This window comes from Polypterus senegalus, chromosome 17 (genome assembly GCF_016835505.1).
Source record: "Polypterus senegalus isolate Bchr_013 chromosome 17, ASM1683550v1, whole genome shotgun sequence".
NCBI lineage: Eukaryota > Metazoa > Chordata > Cladistia > Polypteriformes > Polypteridae > Polypterus > Polypterus senegalus.
In genome coordinates this window covers 74,940,110-74,961,000 of record NC_053170.1, presented here as the reverse complement: position 1 = coordinate 74,961,000, position 20,891 = coordinate 74,940,110, and the positions used below count along the sequence as shown (strand labels likewise).

Below are 20,891 nucleotides of genomic sequence, written 5' to 3'. Positions count from 1 at the left end.
CCCCAGAGCAAAAACTAGTTCGTATACCTTTAAAAGTGAGAAAGGGTGTAACCTGAACTTTGGCTGTTGAGAGACGATCACTTTGGGAGGGTCTTCAGTGGAACACAAAACCCGGTGGTCAGTTCACAGTGTTAAGGATGTCATGAAGTTGTAAAGCTACACGATGTGTAAACTAGGTGAGTAGTCATTTTGCCAGTTTTTTGGATCAATTTTCCGAGTAAGTGGAATTCGCTTTTGTCGCGCTGTGCCTTACCTGCTCGACAGGTAAGGTGAAGCTCGGCCTGCCGTACTACTAGGAGGCCGGGGTGGGCAGGCCCGACGTTTGACTTCGGGCTGGCGTCACTTTTCTTTCTTTCTTCCACAAGGTATTTAAGCCTATGCGCGGGTAGAAGACATGTACGTTTAACGTGACATGGACACGGGTATAATCAGCGCATGTTGTATCTCAGGTATAGGTGTGTGCATTAAATAAAGGCCATATTGCAAAAAGTATCCCGATAAATTGGCAAGGCTGGATTTTCAAAGCGAAACTACTGATGGAAAACGAGAGGACAAAGCGAGCAGCTGTGTCAGGGATTTAAAAATGTGTGGAAGTTAAATCGGTTCAGTTTTCTTTTGGCACCAAGTTGGGGGTTTAAAGCAAGATTTGCCCACTGGACCAGCGTCGTAAGAAAGGGGATTACAACACTGTCCATTTGGTATCGGGTTTACGGAAACCTTATCTGGAATAAATCCATTTATTAAAAACTTATCATATATTACTTTATTGTAGTACGCATTTTTCGACTGGGTATGGTTTTAAGAAAAAAAAAAAAGAGAAAAAAAAGAAACGAAACAAACTCTTATATTGCGCAAGTTAAATATTCAAGACTGAAATTAGAAACAAGCATGGAAACGAATCAATTGAAGAAGTCGGGGGGAAAACAGCTATTGTTTAAAAAAGATGTGTTAGCAACCATAGGATAGTTCCATTTTGAGTAGACTAAGGAAACATAATGCTGGAAAGTGTTTGGTTTTGAAGTGACAGCCTTGAAAAATATCTCATTGTTTTGCATTTGTTTAATCTAAACTGTGTTCATGCAGTCGGTTGTTCTTTATATAACATCATCACAAAGTGCTTTAAGTTACGTGCCATTTTAAACATGCCTTATTTGAAAAGAAAAGTCATATGTTAATCATTTTACCTTTTCATTACTCTCTACATTAATATGTATAATCGTAGGTATTTTTCTGCAAACAGATTAAATTATAAAATGAAAATACAAGTCTGCGACGCAAGAATGCTACAAAAATTTAAAAAAATGCATTTGCAATTTATTTTCACTCTGACCTGCAATGAAGCCGCAAAAGTGAAAAGTTAAAAGCATTTCCACTTTGCATTTTCAAGTTCTCAACATGCAAATAGCGTGGGTTGATGGTAGGGGGCTTTGTACCTAGGTTTTCCACAATTCTTTGTATTGCGTAGCTGTAGAGCCACTTTGATCGGTTTAAAATACTTCTCACTTCGACTGTTTAATTCGCCTGATTTTGATCTTTAAAACCTCATGCTGCAAGCTTCACAGTGAAACTGTCTAACAGAATCTGAAGATCATGCATAATTGTTGATCTGAAGTAATTAATGTGCAATTTTAATTACAATATATAACATGACAGTAATTGGCATATATTACATCATAGTTTTACATTTGTTTGCGTTGAGGTGGAAATGAGATGCTTTGTATTTTTGTAGTATTATTTTGTACCATCACCACTGAGCACTGTAATGGCTTTTCGGCAGAAGTGCTGGAGAGCCTTGAGGCTCACATCTGTAACCAGGTCTGCCGTTTCCACCACCAGTACAGGGATGGAGACAGCTGAGAGGCTGACACCTGGACAGCTCCATCACTGCATCTCTACCTGCTAAACTCCATTTATCCAGTTGCTCGGACATCAGTGAAGCTTTAGGATCATGAAGCTGGGGAAATGTGTGGCAGATTGAGTGGCCACTGACCCCAAGTGAGCCGTGAGAAGCAGGTCTGGTGGTAAAAATGTGCACGCAAAGGACAAGGCAGATCATAGAGGTGGTGTGGGACAGCGGTGAAGGCAGAACTTCAAAGCTGAGATGCAGACCTGGAAAACTGTTTGCAGAGCCAGTTCAATATAACAAAAACAGTAAAACTGATAGAGCTGCATCTCCACACCAGGGGCCCCATGCATAATGGCGTTCATAGAACTCGCACTATAACATGACGTAAGCACAAAAGCCGAAATGTGCTTACGCACAGAAAAATCCAGATGCATAAATCTGTGCGTCCACCAACTTCCGCGTTCTTCCGCTCCATAAATCCTGGTCAGCGTTGAAAAGTAACGCACGCGCCTGCTGTCCCGCCTCATCTCCTTCCAAAATTACACCTCTTTGAATATGCAAATCAATATAAATAGCCCTTAAACTCGGTGTTCTGTGAAAAGGCAGAGGGACAATGGAAGAATTTCAGCCAATACCAAGTGGAGGCAAGGAAAAATGTACAATTTGTTGGTTTAAGCAGTGGTGTAAACCACAAAAGGAAGTTGATCAAGTGACATAGCGTGTTTGTGAACTTGAGCTTTCGAGTTTCTCCAAGTCGCACAGTGCCCGAAATAAAGTTGTCAGATATCAAAGTCGCTGTGAAATGGCGAGTCGTAGCCCACTGTCTAAGTGTCATATGAAAGCTTATTAGGGTACAGAGGTGGGAAAAAAATGGCACACATTGGGGGAAGAAGCATGAAATGTCAACTTCAATCTCGAAATTTCCACTTTAATCACGTAGTTTATTTTGTCATTAAAGTAGAACATCATAAACTTCATCTTAAAATCATTTAACTAGTTTCTCAAAGCGCATCGTAATTAAAGTAGCACGTTAAATGCTTTTTGTATTTGATCTTCTATGTGCTCTATGGGTGTGAATCACTACATGCTTCCAGGCTTTCTCTTCCTGTGATGGGACACAGAATCCATTACATTCGTGATATTACAGGTCTCTGAATAACTAAAATACAGAGATGTATATGTGATATCACTTTCATGATGATAGGAGTTAAAGTATGTTGTTAAACATGGGGAACGCTGTGATTGTGTGTGACCTGCAAAAAAATAATTTATTGCAGCAGTACTCGGGGGCGGCTCTAGGCTCATAGCGGCCCTGGGCAGAGAAAGAATCGGTGGCATCTTCGCCCACCAATGTCAATATGGTATCTTATGCATGGCGGATTGCCACGTCCGTTGAGGACACTGCATAGCCGCCTTGTGCTCGTGACACAAGCATTTAACTTTTGACGAAATTTGCCGCTGTGGTGTTGTTTTCTCTTTCTGTTTTATATTCAACATATATTGGCTTGGTGGCCATGTGCAGGTGCACAGTTTGCACATGCCTATGGCCACCCCTGCAGTACTGTCTCTTTCAAACAACTCTTACTAACCCCGAATTCCTGTTCTTGCTTTTCTTTCGCCAAGTAACTGATCGCCACACAATCAGCTCTGCAATAGACGTTAAGCCATCTGTAAGCTTTTAACGCCGATTCTTCAAAACATTTAAGGAACATTGAAATATCTTCGTAGTACATGTTTAATTATTCTATTCTTCACGCCAGTCTAAGTGAAGCATACAGTGCGAGGCAGGAACAATCGTGAGCGGAGAGTCAGATCCTTGCTAACGTAGCACACCCTGTCCTTTAATTATTAACAATATAGATTATTTAAATAAAGTTTTATCTGTATAATAAACATATTTTGCAGCATTTCATCCTAAAAATGAAATTGTCATCATATGTAAATACGCGCTTTATAAAGTGGCGCCGGTTGTGCAATATTATAACTGTAATGCAAGTTTACAGTGAGGTGATTGTACTTAAAGTACAAACCGTTCTACAAGGAGCACTTGGACTGATTGAGTGTGTTTAGAGTTCTTGGGATGAAACTCTTTCTGAACTGCGAGTTCCGTACAGGAAAGGTTTGAAGCATTTGCCATGTGAGAAGCAGTTCAAGTAGACCGCATAGCTGAGGCAGCGTGTGCTTGATGCTGTATACCGATAATTCTCTTTCCGATCAGCTGCTCCGATTGGTGCAGTGAGAGTAATATGGAAAAAGATTATCCGATGTGGCAACCCCTAATGGGAGTAGCTGGAAGAAAGTGCAGTGAGTGTAACGACCCTAAAGCAGCTATGAAATTTAGAATAGTTTGACCATTATTGTTACAGGTTAATTACAATCTGCTGCATTAAACTAATAAACAATATGTGGTTAATTTCAGTGTATTTATAAAGCTGCTTCAGGAAAAGAGGATAACCACACAGGAACAGTAGTACTGCTTTGACGCTGGGTGCCGCCAGTCTGCAAAACCGAGTGGAGAACTTGTGTACGACAGGGTATGAGGTACCATGGAAATGTGCGTGGCTTTACGCCAAGTTTAGGTTTTATACATAGCGATTTGAATGTGGAAACATTCTTGCGCAACATTTCTGTGCGTAGGCACCGTTTATACATGAGGCCCCAGGAGGTTTGCCTGCTTGGCTGTAGCTGACATGCACTGAACACCTCTGCTGCACCAAAGAAAAGCAAAGCATTTAACATCCCAATTGTGCCATCTGAAAACGCCGCACTCCCAAACCCTGCTGATGTACCCTCAATACCAGCTGCATGACCGAAACGAGAAGGAAGACCAGTTTTGACGAGTTTGTACACCATTTGCAAGGTGTTGGAAGTGGCTGCTGGGGACAGTGACTTTGAAGCAAGGGCTATGCAATGGCACAAGACAGGTTTACATCAGTTTAGGGGTGAGTAACCAAAAGACTGAGCTGGCATTGCATCATCAATAGCAAGAGGTTATAAAAAGGGCAACTCTGCACACTTGCTTGGGTTTTTCAGACTAGTGCAGCAAAAGGCAAGCAGTCCTTTTTAAGGATAGCAAGCCACCTCAAAGAGCAGGGAATCCAGCTATTGCAATACTCTGTTGATACTACACGATAATACTAGAGAAATACAAAGCATCCTGTTTCCACCCCAGTGTAAATAACTGTAAACTATGTAATAAAGGCTAGTTTCTGTCATGTTAAATATTGTAATTAAATTGCACATTACTTCAGAACTGCAATTATGCATGGTCTTCGGATTTTGTGAGATGGTTTTGCTTTGAAGCTTGTAGTATGGGGATGAAAAGATCAAAATTGCATGAACTAAACAAACTTGAAATGAGAAGTATTCTACAGCTACGTAGGGCGAAGAATTGTGGGAAATCGAGGTACAAAGCCTTGCCCATTGAACCCCCCTGCTTTTTATTTTTCATTTTTGCAGCTTCATTGCGGTTCAGGCTGAAAATAAAATGAAATAAATCTGTCTGCAATTTAAATTTTTGCAGCATTTTGGTGCTCGGACTTGGAAAATGCATTTTCATTTTATAATTTTAATTTTCTTTTTTCAAAAAATACCTCCCATATTCTTCTTACTTCAAACATATAAGCCTTTAAGTTTTTACTAGGGATGCACCGAAATGAAAATTCTGGGCCGAAACCGAAATTTTTGGATGCACTTGGCCGAAAACCGATACCGAAACCGAAAATGGCTTCATTAAAAAACATGTTTAAAATATTTTCTTTTTGTTTGTATTAAATTACAAATTAATTAAGCAATCAAACTTTTATTGATAATAAATAACAGTAATAAGGCTGTTTAACAATAACAAAACTAAATAAAATTTCTTTCTGTAACAAAATTGTGCAAAAAAAATGCTAGCTGCTTTTTTACTTCAATTTTAAATTACTGTACCAAACAGTGCACAAACAGAAGAAAAATAAATAAATCCAACCTCTTACTGTAAACAACATAACTATACACACTAAATTGGTCTGCTTTTAATTTAAGCAAAAGAAGCAGGTTTATCTTTATGAACAAAAGTTTTTCAGTTTTCTGGCTGAAGACACAGTTCCTCTTCTCATGAAGAACATACTGCACTGAATAAAATCACTCAGTCTGTGCTAGCTTTTAGTGCCTTTACGAATTGTGCAAAATATTACCTGCATTAAACGTTTTACTTCAATTTTAAATTACTGTGCAAAACAACATTGCAATAACAGAATAAATAAATCAAACCTTTAACTGTAAACAACATCAAATTGGGCTGCTTTTATTTTGGCAAAAGTGGCAGATTTCTCTTTATGAACAAAAGTTGTTCAGCTTTCTGGCTGGAGAGACGATTTCTGTTCTCATCAAGAACATGAGATGCTGCACTGAATAATCTCTCACTGTCTGTGCTGGTGCTTGGGGCAGATAAGTACTTGCGCGCAGTCCATGCAAGCAATGAAAAGCGATCTTTGTTCGCGCGCCAGTAGTCAAGTGGATTATCACTTCTGCCAATGGGTAGTTCAGCTAGATAGGTTGCTACTTCTTGTGAGGCTGCGCTTGCTCTTACACCGCTGTGGGTTGGGACGCTTTCCTGTAAAATTTCGTCAAACATATCAGAAAGCGAAGGAATGTGCGCCTCATCACTTGTACGTGACCGTTTCTCAGGCACAGTTTGCTCTGTTCTCCCCGTCGCGGCTTGTGCTTCACCAGAGTTTTCATGAGCCGTAAGCTCTGTTTGCACCATTTCGCGTACATCCTGCCTTTTCTCATCGTCAAAGTAATGGTCTTTAAAGCGTGGATCTAATATTGTTGCAATGCCGTAAAGAGGGTTGGACTCAGTGTCTTGGAAGCGTTTGTTAACAGCCTCCAGTAGAGTTTTTTTTTTAGCCGTTTTTACGCCATGATCTGTTTCCGCCTCTTTTCCAAGCAGGCGCTTCAGTGCTGCGATCAGTGGAATAACTTCAGCAACAGACGCTTGAGCTGAGCTTATTTCCTTGGTTAACTGTTCGAACGGGCGAAGAGAGACAATGTTTTCCACCAACATCCACTGATGTGCACTCAAAGTTGCTGGCAGGTCGTGATCTGTCATGTATGCAGCTAAAACCCGCTTCTGTTCAAGTAATCCTTGCAACATATAGTATGTACTGTTCCAGCGAGTGGCCACATCTTGCTGTAGTCGTTTTGTTGGCATCCCAAACTGTTTTTGCAAATCTTGTAGTCTGGAATAAGCAAGCGGAGAATGCTTAAAATGTCCCACAATTTTTCTCCCAGTTGCTGTGATTTCTGATATGCTCCGCTGACTAAGCACTCCCTCATTCACAGCCAACTGCAGCGTGTGTGCCATGCAAGGTATGCTCTTTAATCCACTGTCATCCATAGCCTTTATCATGTTCCGTGCATTATCTCTCACAATCACATGCACTTTAGACTTGTCTATGTTCCAAGTTTCAAACATGTTAGCCAAAGCATCGGATATTGCTGCTGCAGTGTGTGAGCAGACAAACTCCTGTGCATGAAGCAGAATGTTTTGCAATTTAAACTCCGCGTTTATCCACTGCGCTGTCAAACTGAGCATGCATGCTAGTTGGACTAACGTCAGAGCTCCATATGTCTGTGGTAAAACTTAGAGCAGAGATATCTGTGGTCATGAGCTCATGAACAGGTTTTGCAACACGGTCATACATTTCAGGTAGAGAGGTCTCTGCAAAATACCGTCTGCTTGGCAGTGTGTAACGCGGCTCAATGTGGTGTATTAGCCTACGAAATCCGATGTCCTCCACGACTGAAAACGGCTCGTCATCTAAAGCAATGAATTCCATTACTTTCTCTGTTATGTCACGTGCTTTAGCACTGTCATTTGCAAATTTCTTACTTTTTTCGAAAAATGTGGCAACCGAGGGTGTTGATGTGCTAGTTGGCTTAGTTTTAACCAACGTTGTTTGACGGTATTCCTCAAATTCAATTGCGTGTCTTGACTTAAGGTGGTGTATTAAACCTGTAGTCGAAAATGTCTTTGCTGTTGAACCCCCTCTTGAAACCTTTGCAAAGCAAATGTTGCATATTGCAACTTTGCTGTCCTCATATGTAACTTTGAAGTGCTTCCAAACCGCCGACATACTCCGTGTTTGATGCGTAATGACAGCGCGAACGAGACGGGAGGATGGGAGAGGCGTGGCGACAATTTCGGCTTTTATTTTCTGCGTTTTCTTATGTTTCGTCCGAAACCGATAATGCTATTTCGGCCGAAAATTTTCGTCGGCCGAAATTTCGGTGCATCCCTAGTTTTTACTCTTTTTCTAAGAGGCAGGTCAAGTGCACAATTAGTAAATGATATTTTCCCATTAAATAAGAAAACGTAATGCACTCCATTTGTTTAAGAAACATCACAGTTTGCCCTTCCCAACACAGCTGTGATCACATTTCCATACCCCTTAAATATAAATGGGTAGATGCATAGCTCTAAAGAATATAGGAATTAACAGCTTTGTAAATCTGTTTCAGGGTTTGGAGGACTATATGATATCATGCAGGAAGCCAGAGTAGCCAGGCTAGTTAAGGAGTGATGCATACTTTGTGTCAAAGGCTGTGGAATTTGAGTGGTGTTGCAGATATTGGGCAGAAAAGGGGGGTTGGGGGTTTAGGCTGTGGGTTTATCAGTACATTTTGCTAATAGAGGTAAAACTGAATTATTGCTAAATCAATTAATATCTACTTAGGCTTCTAAATGCATCTAAAAATTTCACAATTGTAGCATTTTTTTTGGAATTTATTGCACCTCTCCAGATAGATATAAAAAATAAAACATGGAAGAGAAGGTCTGTGATACGGTTTGCGTATTTGCAGCTGGAGATCCACAAAGGGAGAGAATGAATCGCGTATCAAAGTAGTTTTTATTCCTGAGCTTTCATCCCCTGCCAGGGGCCTTCATCAGAGGATAATGCTTAGATTTACAAGAATTAAAGGCAATATATAGCAAAAATTATGGGGAGGGGGCACTATGTACAATGTACAAGTAAGATTTAAGGCCAGTACTAAAAGTGCCAGAGAGCAGGCTAAATTTTGGCTATCAAACGAGAATGCCATTAACAGACATTGGGACATAAACCCAGCATATGCAAACTTAAGAAGAACCTGTTCATAATAAACAAAACTTTACAACCAATACTCCCCGCCCCACGATAACTTGGTTATCTTCCTAACCAATTAAAGTACAAAAGAAGGAAAGCGAAATTTTGTACTGATCTGAAAATGGCTGCTCTAAAAGTGTTAACGGACCCCAACAAAGAATGAACTCTTAAAAGCTAAAGAAGTGTTGGTTAAGAACTGCAAAAAGTCCTTCAACATGCAGAAGACAGAAGTTTGACTTGCACCCTACGTCCTATGGGACAAGTGAAAATGTCTAGTAATCTGGGCTGCTGGAGTTAACTTGTGAGAAGTGGGTCTACAAAGTATTCAGACTCTCTCACTTGCTGCACATTCTGAGTTAGTTTTTAATGGATACATTTTATTATCTGGGGGTGTTTGATTTGGGCAAAATGTGAATTGGCATGATGTGTGTGTGTGTGTGTCTCCATGTCGTCCTATGGATGTATGTCCAGATGGCAGGATGCAATCATAGACTGAACCTTTCTGCTGTTAGAGGCTTTACCTTCCCTTAACCCTGCACTAATATATAAATATGTAGGTTGGTGGATTAAATGAGAAAGCACAAATAACTGGAATGAAATTTGATTGCAGGAATCCAGAAAGTGTAAGGTGCTTTGCTATTGAAGTGTTTACTAGTACTTTATATCCATCCATCTTCTGACCCCAGATATGCAGGACAGGGTTGCACGGCAGCCGGAGCCTATCCCAGTAATCATCAGATGTATGACAGAAACAACTCCTGGACAAGGGGCTCAAGAACTAACCCAGTAAATATTATTTCTGAACCAACTCCTAAATTTTCTTGGCACAGTTCTGGGGTCTCGTGTATAAACGGTACATACGCACAAAAATGTTGCATACTCCCGTTTCCACGCTTAAATCGTGATGCATAAAACCTAAGCTTGGCGTAAAGTCCCGCACCTTTTCACGGTAAGTCAAACCCTGGCATAAGTAAGTTCTCTGCTCGGTTTTGCAAACTGGTGTCGCCCAGTGTTAAAGCAGTGCTTTTGTTCCAGTTTGGTTTCCCTTTTTTTTTAGATCCACATCCCTGACGCGGCTTTATCATATACACTGAAATTAACTGCATATTGTTTATTAGTTTAAGGCATCTGATTGTAATTAACCTATAACAATATAATGGTCCACAGAATGGCCAAACTATTCCAAATACCATAGCTGTTTTAGCGTTGTTACTCTCACTGCACCTTCTTCTTTTAGCTGTTCCCATTCAAGGTTGCCACAGCAGATCTTCTTTTTTCCATATTACTGCACCACTCAGAGTATTTATCACTGTATCTGAGTGTGGACTCGCAGCGCTACAGCAGCTGATCAGAAAGAATTATCGGTATATAGCATCTAGCACACGCTGCCTCTGCCATTCTGCCTATTTGAACTAATCTCGTATGAAACGCTTCAGAGCCTTTCCTGTACAGACCTTGCAGTTCAGAAACCATTTCATCCCAAGAACTATAAATGCAATCAATCAGTCCAAGTGCTCCTTGTAGAACACTTTGTACTTATAAGTACAATTACCTCACGGTAAACTTGCGATAATTATAATATTACACAACGTAAGCCACTTTATAAATCTCCTATTTACATATGATGACGATATATTTTTTAAGATGAAATGCAGCAAAATGTTATACAGATAAAATGTTAACTTCATTTAAGTAATCTACAGTATATTGTTAATAATTTAAATGTGAGGACACGGTGTTGCAGTGCTATAAAGGAGCTGGCGCTCCATTCATGGATTGTTCCTGCCTCGCGCTGTATTCTTGCTGGGGCTGGCACGACACAGGATGGATAGAATAATTAAACATGTACTACAAAGATATTTCAATGTTCCTTAAAAGTTTTGAAGAATCGGCGTTTTCAGCTTGCAGATGGCTTAACGTCTATTACAGAGCTGATTGCATGGCGATTGGTTATCTGGAGAAAGAAAAAGGACAGGAATTGGAGGTTAGTATGTTTAAAAGACAGTACTGCTGCAGTAAATTACTGGTAAAATTCCATTACAGTGAAATTTTCATTACAACAAAGTATTTTTATGGTCCCGACAGCTTTCCCATATGACAAGAGTCTATAGAAATCTTGTTACTGCGAAATGCATTCGGCAGATACTTGCTTTCATTACAATGAAGTGCCCAAAAGACCTTGAAATGCCTGAATGAATCATCCACAGAGCAGTTTTTTCTGTGGTCGCAGCTCAGTTGTGCACAACGATCCCCAAACAAACACTACATTTTTTTTTTTTTTTTTCTCTTCAAACTTTCCTCGAACTGTTTTGCTGTTTTTGTTTTCAGTGATATCTTTTACTTTTTGCTCGTCAAGATTTGAAAAACATCCATTGGAATTTAACTTTGTCACTATAACAGTTTATATTAGGAAAAAAACTTTAAATTTTTTGCAGCACTTGATTGCGGCAAAAAGAAAAAAGACATTGCCAGTGAATATGGAATTTCGCCATTGACACTGTCAACTTTCTTGAAAGACCGAGCAAAAAAAAGAAGAAAAATCTCTGGTTGTAAATGTATGCTAACTGCTGCATTTGAAGACAGCAAAAAAGAAGTTTTTATGTGGTTCAGTGATGCTCATTCAAGAAACTCTCTTGGGGCCTCCCCCAACTGGACAGCATGCCAAAGAGTCCCGAAGTGCAATCACCATGTCTGTGAAAGACTGTTTTTAGTTGCCGGGACAACAGCAGGCTCACAGCTCTGCTGTGTCACTCCGCCAAAGTAAACTTGATGGGTAATGCAGGGAACCTGGATTACTTGGCCAAGACCCTGACTACTGTGTCTGAATATAGAAGTGGCAGATCCTGCTAAAATAAATAACCCTGCTGTTCCTGTTTCAAGCTTGAATAAAGCTGGTTTTGCTAAAGAGCTGAGACTCTGCCTCGTGTTTTGGGGTGTAAGACAGGGACTTATAGCGCGACCCCAATCTTTTAGGATTCGCTTCTGTGGCGCCTCACTGCAGTGCTGTGAGCCTGCTGTTGCCCTGCCCCGGCAATGGGCAAACAATTTTCCATGGACGCGGCAATTGCGCTTCGTGACACACTTCAGCGTGACGTACCCATTGTGTGGGGAGGGAATCCCAAAAGAGTTCAGAAAGAAGAAAAAGATGATTGTGCCTTTAATTGATAACTGTGCTGCCCACAACATGCTTCCACATTTAGATAATGTTTGCATTGACTTCCTCCCACCAAATTGCACAGCAGTGCTTCAGCCGTTGGGTTTGGGCATCATTCGCACCCTGAAATTATCTCAAGGAAATGCTGAGAAAAATTCTCATCAGCATAACCTTTAGACATGAGGAGATTAAAATTAACGTGAAATAAGCTATTGAAATGATTCCAGACGCCTGGGGCCTCATGTATAATGGCGTGCGTAGAACTCGCCCTATAACATGCCGTAAGCACAAAAGCCGAAATGTGCTTACGCACAGAAAAATCCAGATGCAGGAATCTGTGCGTGCTCCAACTTCCACGTTTTTCCGCTACATAAATCCCGATCGGCGTGAAAAGTAACGCTCGTGCATGCGCTTTATGTAACGCCCCAACTCCTCCCAGAATTATGCCTCTTTGAATATGCAAATGAATATAAATCGCCCTTAAGCTCAACCTTCTGTGAAAAGACAATGGGAAAAGCACGGGGGGAAAATATAAGAATTTCAGCGAATGCCAAGTGGAGACAAAGGAAAAACATACTATTTGTTTAATTAAACCGTGGTATAATCAACAAAAGGAAGTTGATCGAGTGACATAGTGTGTTGCAGAAACTTGAAAGCTCACGTTCACAAAATCGCACAGTGCCGGGAATAAAAAAGTCACATACTGTATCAAAGTTGCCGTGAAAAGGCGAGTTGTAGCCCACTGTCTGAGTGTCATATGAAAGCTTATTAGGGTACAGAGAAAAAAAGGCACACAGTGGGGGGAAAAAGCACGAAATGTCAGCTTCAATCTCGACATTTCCACTGTAATCACGTAGTTTATTTTGTCTTTAAAGTAGAACATCATAAACTTCATCTTAAAATCATTTAACCAGTTTCTCAAATAGCATCGTAATTAAAGTAGCACGAATTAAAGTAGCACGTTAAATGCTTTGTGTTGTATTTGATCTTCTATGTGCTATTTGTATTCAATATATATTGGCATGGCCGCTCCTGCAGTCCCTGCTTTTTTTCTCCAAGTAACCGAGCGCCACACAATCGCCTCTGTAATAGACGTTAAGCCATCTGTAAGCTTAGAGCGCAGATTCTTCAAAACGTTTAAGGAACATTGAAATATCTTTGTAGTACATATTTAATTATTCTATCTTTCACGGCAGTCCCAGTAAAGAATATAGATTATTTAAATGAAGTTAAAGTTTTATCTGTATAATAAACACATTTTGCTGCATTTCACCTTAAAAATGATATCGTCATCATATGTAAATACGCGCTTTATAAAGTGGCTCAGGTTGTGCGATATAACTGTAGTGCAAGTTTACAGTGGGGTGATTGTACTTATAAGTACAAACAGTTCTACAAGGAGCAACTGACTGAGTGCGTTTATAGTTCTTGGGATGAAACTGTTTCTGAACTGTGAGGTCTGTACAGGAAAGGCTTTGAAACGTTTTGCCGTGGCTGAGACAGCGTGTCCTTGAATCTGTATACCGATAATTCTCTTTCCGATCAGCTGCTGCTGTGATTCGCACTCAGATACAGTGATTATAAATACTCCGAGTGGTGCAGTGAGAGTAATATGGAAAAAGATGATCCACTGTGGCAACTTAAGCGTTACACTAATAAACAATATGCAGTTAGTTTCACTGTATTTATAAAGCCACGTCGGGAAAATAAGGTATAACCACACAGGAACAGTAGCATTGCTTTGACGCTGGGTGCCGCCAGTCTGCAAAACCGAGTGGAGAACTTGCATACGACAAGGTATGAGGTACCGTGGAAAAGTGCGTGGCTTTATGCCAAGAGTAGGTTTTATACATCGTGATTTGAACATGGAAAAGTTCTTACGCAACATGTCTCTGTGTGTGCACCGTTTATACATGAGGCCCCTGGAGGCAAGTTAAAGAAAGCACTATAGCTACAAATACAGAATCTTATTGCAACTAAATATTTTTTAGGTCCCTAGAAGTTCGTTGTAACGGAATTTTACCTGTATTTCGTTGAAGGTCATGCACGGCTTAGCAAGCATCTTGCTTGAGGCATTAACAATCACTGCGTCACGGTGTTCCCATGTTTAATGCATGCTTTAATCCCTATCAGCATGAAAATATGTATACATCTCCATATTTAAATTATTCACAGAGCTGTAATATCGTGAGTGTAATGGATTCTGTGTCCTGTCGAAGGAAGAGAAAGCTTGTTTAAGAAGCACGTAGTGATTCACATACAGCATATAGAAGAACACATACAAAACAAAGCTTTTAACGTGCTACTTTAGTTACGATGGGATCTGAGAAACTAGTAAATGATTTTAAGATGAAGTTTATATAGTTCTACTTTAATGAAAAAATAAACATGATTAAAGTTGACATTTTGAGCCCCCCCCCTCCCCATGTGTCCCTATATTATTATTATTTATTTTTTTTTTTTACTTTTCTCTGTACCCTAATAAGCATTCATATGACATTCGGATGGTGGGCTACGACTTGCCTATTCATGGTGACTTTGATATCTGAAAACTTTTTTTTTTTTTTATTTTGGGCACTGTGCAACTTTGAATACTTACATACTTATTTCAGTGGTATGATGCCACTGTCGGCCGCCATATTGAACTTTTCAACGGTCTTTGTTACTTATGTGCCCATCTTCAAGAAATTTGGTACCCGGGTTCCCAACGCTAACTGAATCCTACTTACGTACATATATACGTCCATAGCCTGCAGCTTGGTCAACGTGTGAGGCGGCGTTGGGTCCCCCATCCCAACGACTCCCATGTTGTTGGCTGCCTGCCTATATAAGTTGTTAATCACTGTGCGCTTCTTAAACTGACTTCCTCTTGCACTGAGGAAGAGCCGGCAGCAATCGCTGCACATTGATTTCATGATATTCCTGCTCAATGAACATTCAGAATACTAAGATAAATACTTTATCTTTTTCACGATGAAATGCATTAAAGCATGTACTAGACATGGGTGGCGGGCTGCGCGGTGGCGTGGCTGGCTCCCTTGCATTAAGGGGCCCTCCGGTCTGCGTTCAGTGTAGAGAAGTTTATGGAAGGGGTGACGAGGCTCCAAAAAACTGGATATTTGAATGGGTATCGCACAGGTTTAACTGAAATATTGTGTAAATGTTGGGTTCTTGATCTGGATGGAGGTCGGAGACACGAACGCAGAATTCAATGGATGGTTTTTCTGAGCAGGCTTTCTTTATTGCGTATTTGCTGTGTCTATCTTACGTACTAAACCCCCAGTTTCTATCCTTTGTCTTTCTCTATATAACCAATCACCACACGATGAAAATGTGAAATTAAAAATAGTTATAAACCTAGACCTCAGAGTTTTCAGAACTTCAAAAAAAAATGTTTGTTATACATGTTTAATTATGCCATCCATTCAGAGGTTTAAGCTTATAACTAGTTTTAATTTCACAAATACGTTTATCGTGTGGTGATTGGTTATGTGCAGAAAGAAAAAGGATAGGAACTGGGGGTTTAGTACGTCAGAAACACGAGTCTAAAAGTAAGAAAAAAAGTTGGATCAATTGAAAAAGCGTTTTCTAAAGCTGAACGCTCGGAGGTTGAGCGTTATGCTAGGCTGTTCAATACTGCTTCTTTAGAAGAGTTTGACCCACGACCAGCTGTAGAATTCTGTCTGTCACCTGGCAACCGGCACATCACTCATAAAAAACCTGAAAAGTCGTCAGCTTCCACTTCTGCAGGACCATCAGTCCAGGAACCATGCAGTTCAGCTCATGCAGAAATTAACAGCATTCAGCCCATGCTGTCTGAGATGGAGAAGATGCTGTAAGACAAAAACTGAAGAACATGGAAGAAAATGAATCGGGCCAGTGTTCTGTTATGTAACTAATATATGAAAAAAACTAGTGTAGCTATAACGAAGGCATTGTTTATTAGCCAGTTAAAATAAGGGAATCATTTATATAATGTTCTAGAGCAAGATGGAAAAATACTATTCCCTGAAAGAACTTTTTTCAGTTTTAAAATGGAAGGCAGTTTTGGTATCAATAAAAGATCAGAAAAAATAAACTATTTTTCCACTTTTATTTGTTTATGGGCAAGTGAATTTAACTAGCGGACAAGTGGACTTTCTAAGTTTACTTGTCTGTGGACAAGTAGAAATAAATTTGATTTCCACACCCCTGGCAATGTGCTTTGAATAAGTTTAGTCTTTTGTTGTTTTTTTTGCCTGAATCCTGCGGATCACTTTGTAGGTATGTAACTTCTAGCTTTGCCAGAACCATGCACTTTCTTTCCATCACTGAAGAGAGTGGAAATAAAATAGGTGTTAAAATAAGAGACAGAGTTCCACTCTTGTTTTTCTAAGTTTCTAATCCCAACTGCAGATGGCTGAAAGTCTCTGGAACATCACAGCATCATACTAAGTAGCTTTAAACGTGTGATAAAGAAGCCTTTTTTATATACAGTAGAACTGGTGCATTTGTGTGAGGATTTGAACATTTCGGGCTACAGTGGTGATTTTTCTAAAAGCATTTTTTTTTTTTAACCTTGGATTTCTGAGTAAAGGTATGAACACAAATTTTATTTACAATTACTGGTAAGTGAACAAGTTTAGGTCACAAAAATGTAAGGTCAAGAAGGTAATATTTTGCATTAAAACTTTTTTTTTTTTTTTAATGTATGTAATTATATTGGCAACAGAGTAAAATGTGAAATTTCAGTTGTATTTCACACTGCATTTATGTTGGAAAATTAGCAGAGTATACTTTATTTTGTAAATATGGAGAAGGAGTTATGATGCAAACATTTATTTATTTATTTTTTTCTGGATGTTTTATTCCATATTGCCATAGTCTATTAACTAAAATCAGATTTGTAGTTCAGATTACAATTGCATTATTGAGAATTTTCTCAAGTCGTGTGTGGGGTTTTTTTTTTTTAATAAATGTAGTTGGCATATAGCTGTTCCTCATATTTGACCCACCTTGACCATTCTGGCTTCTGATTTAAGTCTGGAGTTACATATACAAGCAGTATTGTTTGGTGTTGGTAATATGGACAGGTTCTAATACCGTTTATGCACTAAAAACAATAAATGTAGTAAGAAAATATAAATTAACTGGCTAACAATGTAACATCATAGTCTTTGAAAGTGGATGTGACTTTGTTAATTTCAATATTGAAGCACTTTTCCCATTATTCATTTACTGCATTTAAAAATGATCACCCAGAGAAACATTGGAGTAATAATTCAGCCTTTTAGCCTAATTCTAGATCAGGTTGCAGTGATAATGAGAGAGGAGCTGCAAAGTTAGGCAGTACCACCTATGATTTGCACTGTGGGCTACAGTTTATGAAGGAAGTGAGAATAACTCTGTGTAATACTAGATCGGCAAAGCTAGTCAGAAAACAAGCAGTTACTACTGGTTTTAAAAATTGTGTTTAGCGTTTCTACTTCATTATATATTTGAAGTGAGCACCCTACAGCCATAACACTTATGTAATTGTGTGGAAAGTAATAATGATCACTGTATTCAAACTTTATCACTGAGCAAATGACTGTGAACTGTCAAATGATTAGGTTAATCTCGTGAGGAGAAAAAATTAATACATTTACTGCAAGCTGCTTAGCACACAGATACCTTTAAAGGGATGTGTTTAAGCTAGTAGTTCTTGTATCAAAAAAGCACAGTTTACTGTTTAATAAAATGGCTACAAGTAGTATGGTTAAGTTTTGATTTCACTGTAAAAAAATGTACCAAATGAAATTGTAGCTGTGTTCACCCAAAATTACTAAAGTTCTGCAGCTTTAGTTTGCTTTGTGGGATTTTGGCAATAGCTGACGTGTTGAAATTCCACAATTTTTTTTTTTTTTTTTTTTTAAGCTTTAGTAAAATTTCAAACTAAAACACTTCACACAAAAATAGTGAAAAAGCTGGTATTGCAAAGAAAAGTTCTTAAAGTTCTATTGTATATTTTGTTTTTCTTTGTTTGCAATACAGTTTGAACCATTTCTAAACAGTCAGAAAACTGTATACTTATCCAACTTACAAACTGCAAATGGGTCTTTCAGTCCATGTTAGCAATGGGACTAATTCTAAACTGATTTAACACCCACTATTACAGATTTAGCTGCGAAGGTTCTATTTCATATTAACTTACGGGGGGAAGGTTATACCATAATCTATGGCTATGGAAGAAAATTATATTCTGTTCAGATTTAAGCACACGATAATACAAGTTTAACTTAAAGCTTTACATTTTTAAGATTGACTCTTACAGAAATATAAAACTTTTTTTTTTTTTTTGCAAATTGTTTATTGAATATGATTGACACAGAAGTATATTTCTTTGCTTTATTGCCTGTCCTTTCCAGGCATTAAGGTTGAATAGGCCAGGGCTTTCTGTTTGAACTTTCATATTCTGTCTGTTTTCATATATGTGTGTGGTGTGTGTGCTCTTTTTTTTTTTTTTTCCTAAGTTTGTTTCCTGACGCATTCTACTGTGTTTTATTAGGTTAATTGGTTGCAGTAAATTAGCCTGGTGTGGCTGAGTGTGCAAAGCAATTTACTAAACCTAAATTGCTTTTCATACTTCCGGAATGGGCTTTTGTTCCAGTGAAATTTCTAGGTTCATTGGCAGAATTGCCATTGCATGAATGAATTAAGATTATATGTTATAGTCATGAACTACAGTAGACATTTGATTTTTAAGAATAAGGGTGAGGAGGAAGTGGAAGTGCCTTAGTATTTGTAAAGGGGTGGGAACTAGAGAGAGTTGCTGGGGATAGGTTAGCCTGGTCAACCTAGCTCCGTGTTTTTCCACCATGACCCAAAAGAAGCTGAATGAAAATTAGGAAGAGAAGAATGATGGTGATTTACAGCAAATATTATCCACAGGAAGCACTTAATTTGTTAAGGATGGAGAAAGAACATTTAACACTAGAATCCCTGGAGAATGCGAAAAAACTCTTAATCCCAGCCCACTTTAAATTCTTTCACACCTCTCCATTATCGTCTCTTATTTTGCAAATGCGTCCATCAGCACAAGCAGCCTACTCGCGTGGAGTGGAGTGCATTTATTGATTTCATTTATTCATTTTACCCGGTGTACTTGAAACATAAGGGCACATTTGATGTAACTTTGTATGTGTATAAGAGGTTACTGTTTTAATGTTCTGGTTGTGTGCATACATATCAGGGCTCCAGATCGCGACTAAAATGGTTGCCAATGTGACTTGATTTTCTCTTTTGCGACTAGTTTTTTCATTCCAGTCGCCGGTGGCGACATATTGTCAATCTAAGAAAAGTTTTAAATTTAAAGCAGCAGAAACGGCTTTTAATTATGTGTGAACACTCTCTACCCGCGTCTGCCTTTCCACATTGTCACGTGATTAAAGCAAAACTGAGGCAAGCGAGGCATCATCTGACATGACCACTCAAGTCATCTCGCTAACTGCTGCGGATAGGGACCTGAAATAAAAGAAACTCGGGCCACGACTACTCCTCGAATTCTGTCCTAACTTTCCATGTAACACGCAAAATGGCCAAACAAATTTCCGACTTTTTCTCAATGCCCACTTGTCCAAATCCTGCCTTGTCTACTTCTGAACGAACCAAAGAATTCAGTCAGTGGGTTATCTGAGGTACAGCCACCGGCGTCTGGAAATGTACAGTTATTAAAGGATGACAACTCCGTCCCGTTAGCAAAGTTTCCTGCACCCGCGGCTCCAATACCAGGAAGACCGTTTAAAGTGGCTTGGTTACGGTATGACAAGGGAAAGATGTATTGCAGCTTTTGTGCACAAGTCGGACAAAAATTTGCTGGTAAAACAGAATTCATTTGTGGTACGAGCCATTATAAACAGGAAACTGTGGAAAAGAATGGTGAGAGTAAGAAACACAAGAATGCCAGAGACTGTTTGATCACTAGGTCTGCTCCTCGTGACACCCCCATAGCAAAGGCAGTGCAACGTGCTTGTGAGAAAGTGACAGAAAATGAGATGAAAGAATTTAAAAATAAAATTCAAAGCAGCATATATGATTGCACTGGAAGAAATACCGTTCACAAAGTTTAAATCTCAAATTCTGCTGATGAAGAAGAATGGTATGGATGTGTCAAAAACATCCAGACAAACAACAGATAATACAGCATGTGTAGAGTTTGTAGGTTGCATTGCAGATGAATTAAAGTAATGAGCTGGAAGAAGCTTTAAAGGTAAACTATATCTCTGTTATAACTGACTGTGGAACAGATGTCTCGGGGAAAGACAATGTCATCGCATACCGTAGTTATGTATCTGATGGAACACCTAAGACATCTAGTAGGTTTGGCTGAGATTGATTATGGTCATGCAGAAGGGATTCAAAACACCATTAAATCACTGCTTCAGAATGCTGACCCAACCAACCCAAATTGGTGGGTACATAAAATGAGTGCTTTTGGAGCAGATGGTGCAACAGGGGGAATAGGGGCACCTTTCGGAAAAGAGAGGGGTGAACATGCTCTGTCTTTCCACTGTCTACTCCATCGTCTGGAACTGGCAATGCTAAACACACAAAGGTCAATGCCAATGATTGAAAAGGTTTGACCTTCTACAACTTGTGTGGAAAACTTATCATTTCAGTCCCAAAAGCAAGCGGGAGCTGATGGGTTTCATACTGTGCATCCTAACTCTGCTCCTACAGCCAGCAGCAGTAAAAACTCGGCGCTGGTTGCCACACATTTACCTGGCACTCAGTTTTTCTC

General features: G+C 39.4%; 1 protein-coding gene across 1 annotated transcript in view; it reads left to right on the top strand.

The window, feature by feature from the left end:
- Window positions 1–36: 36 nt before the first annotated feature.
- LOC120518118 (keratinocyte-associated protein 3-like) overlaps window positions 37–20,891 on the top strand; it is a 58,596-nt gene continuing 37,741 nt past the window's right edge. The window contains exon 1 of the mRNA XM_039740722.1: window positions 37–176. Coding sequence (XP_039596656.1) covers window positions 164–176 — 13 coding nt within the window. The 5' untranslated portion in view covers window positions 37–163. The remainder of the gene's footprint in view (window positions 177–20,891) is intronic.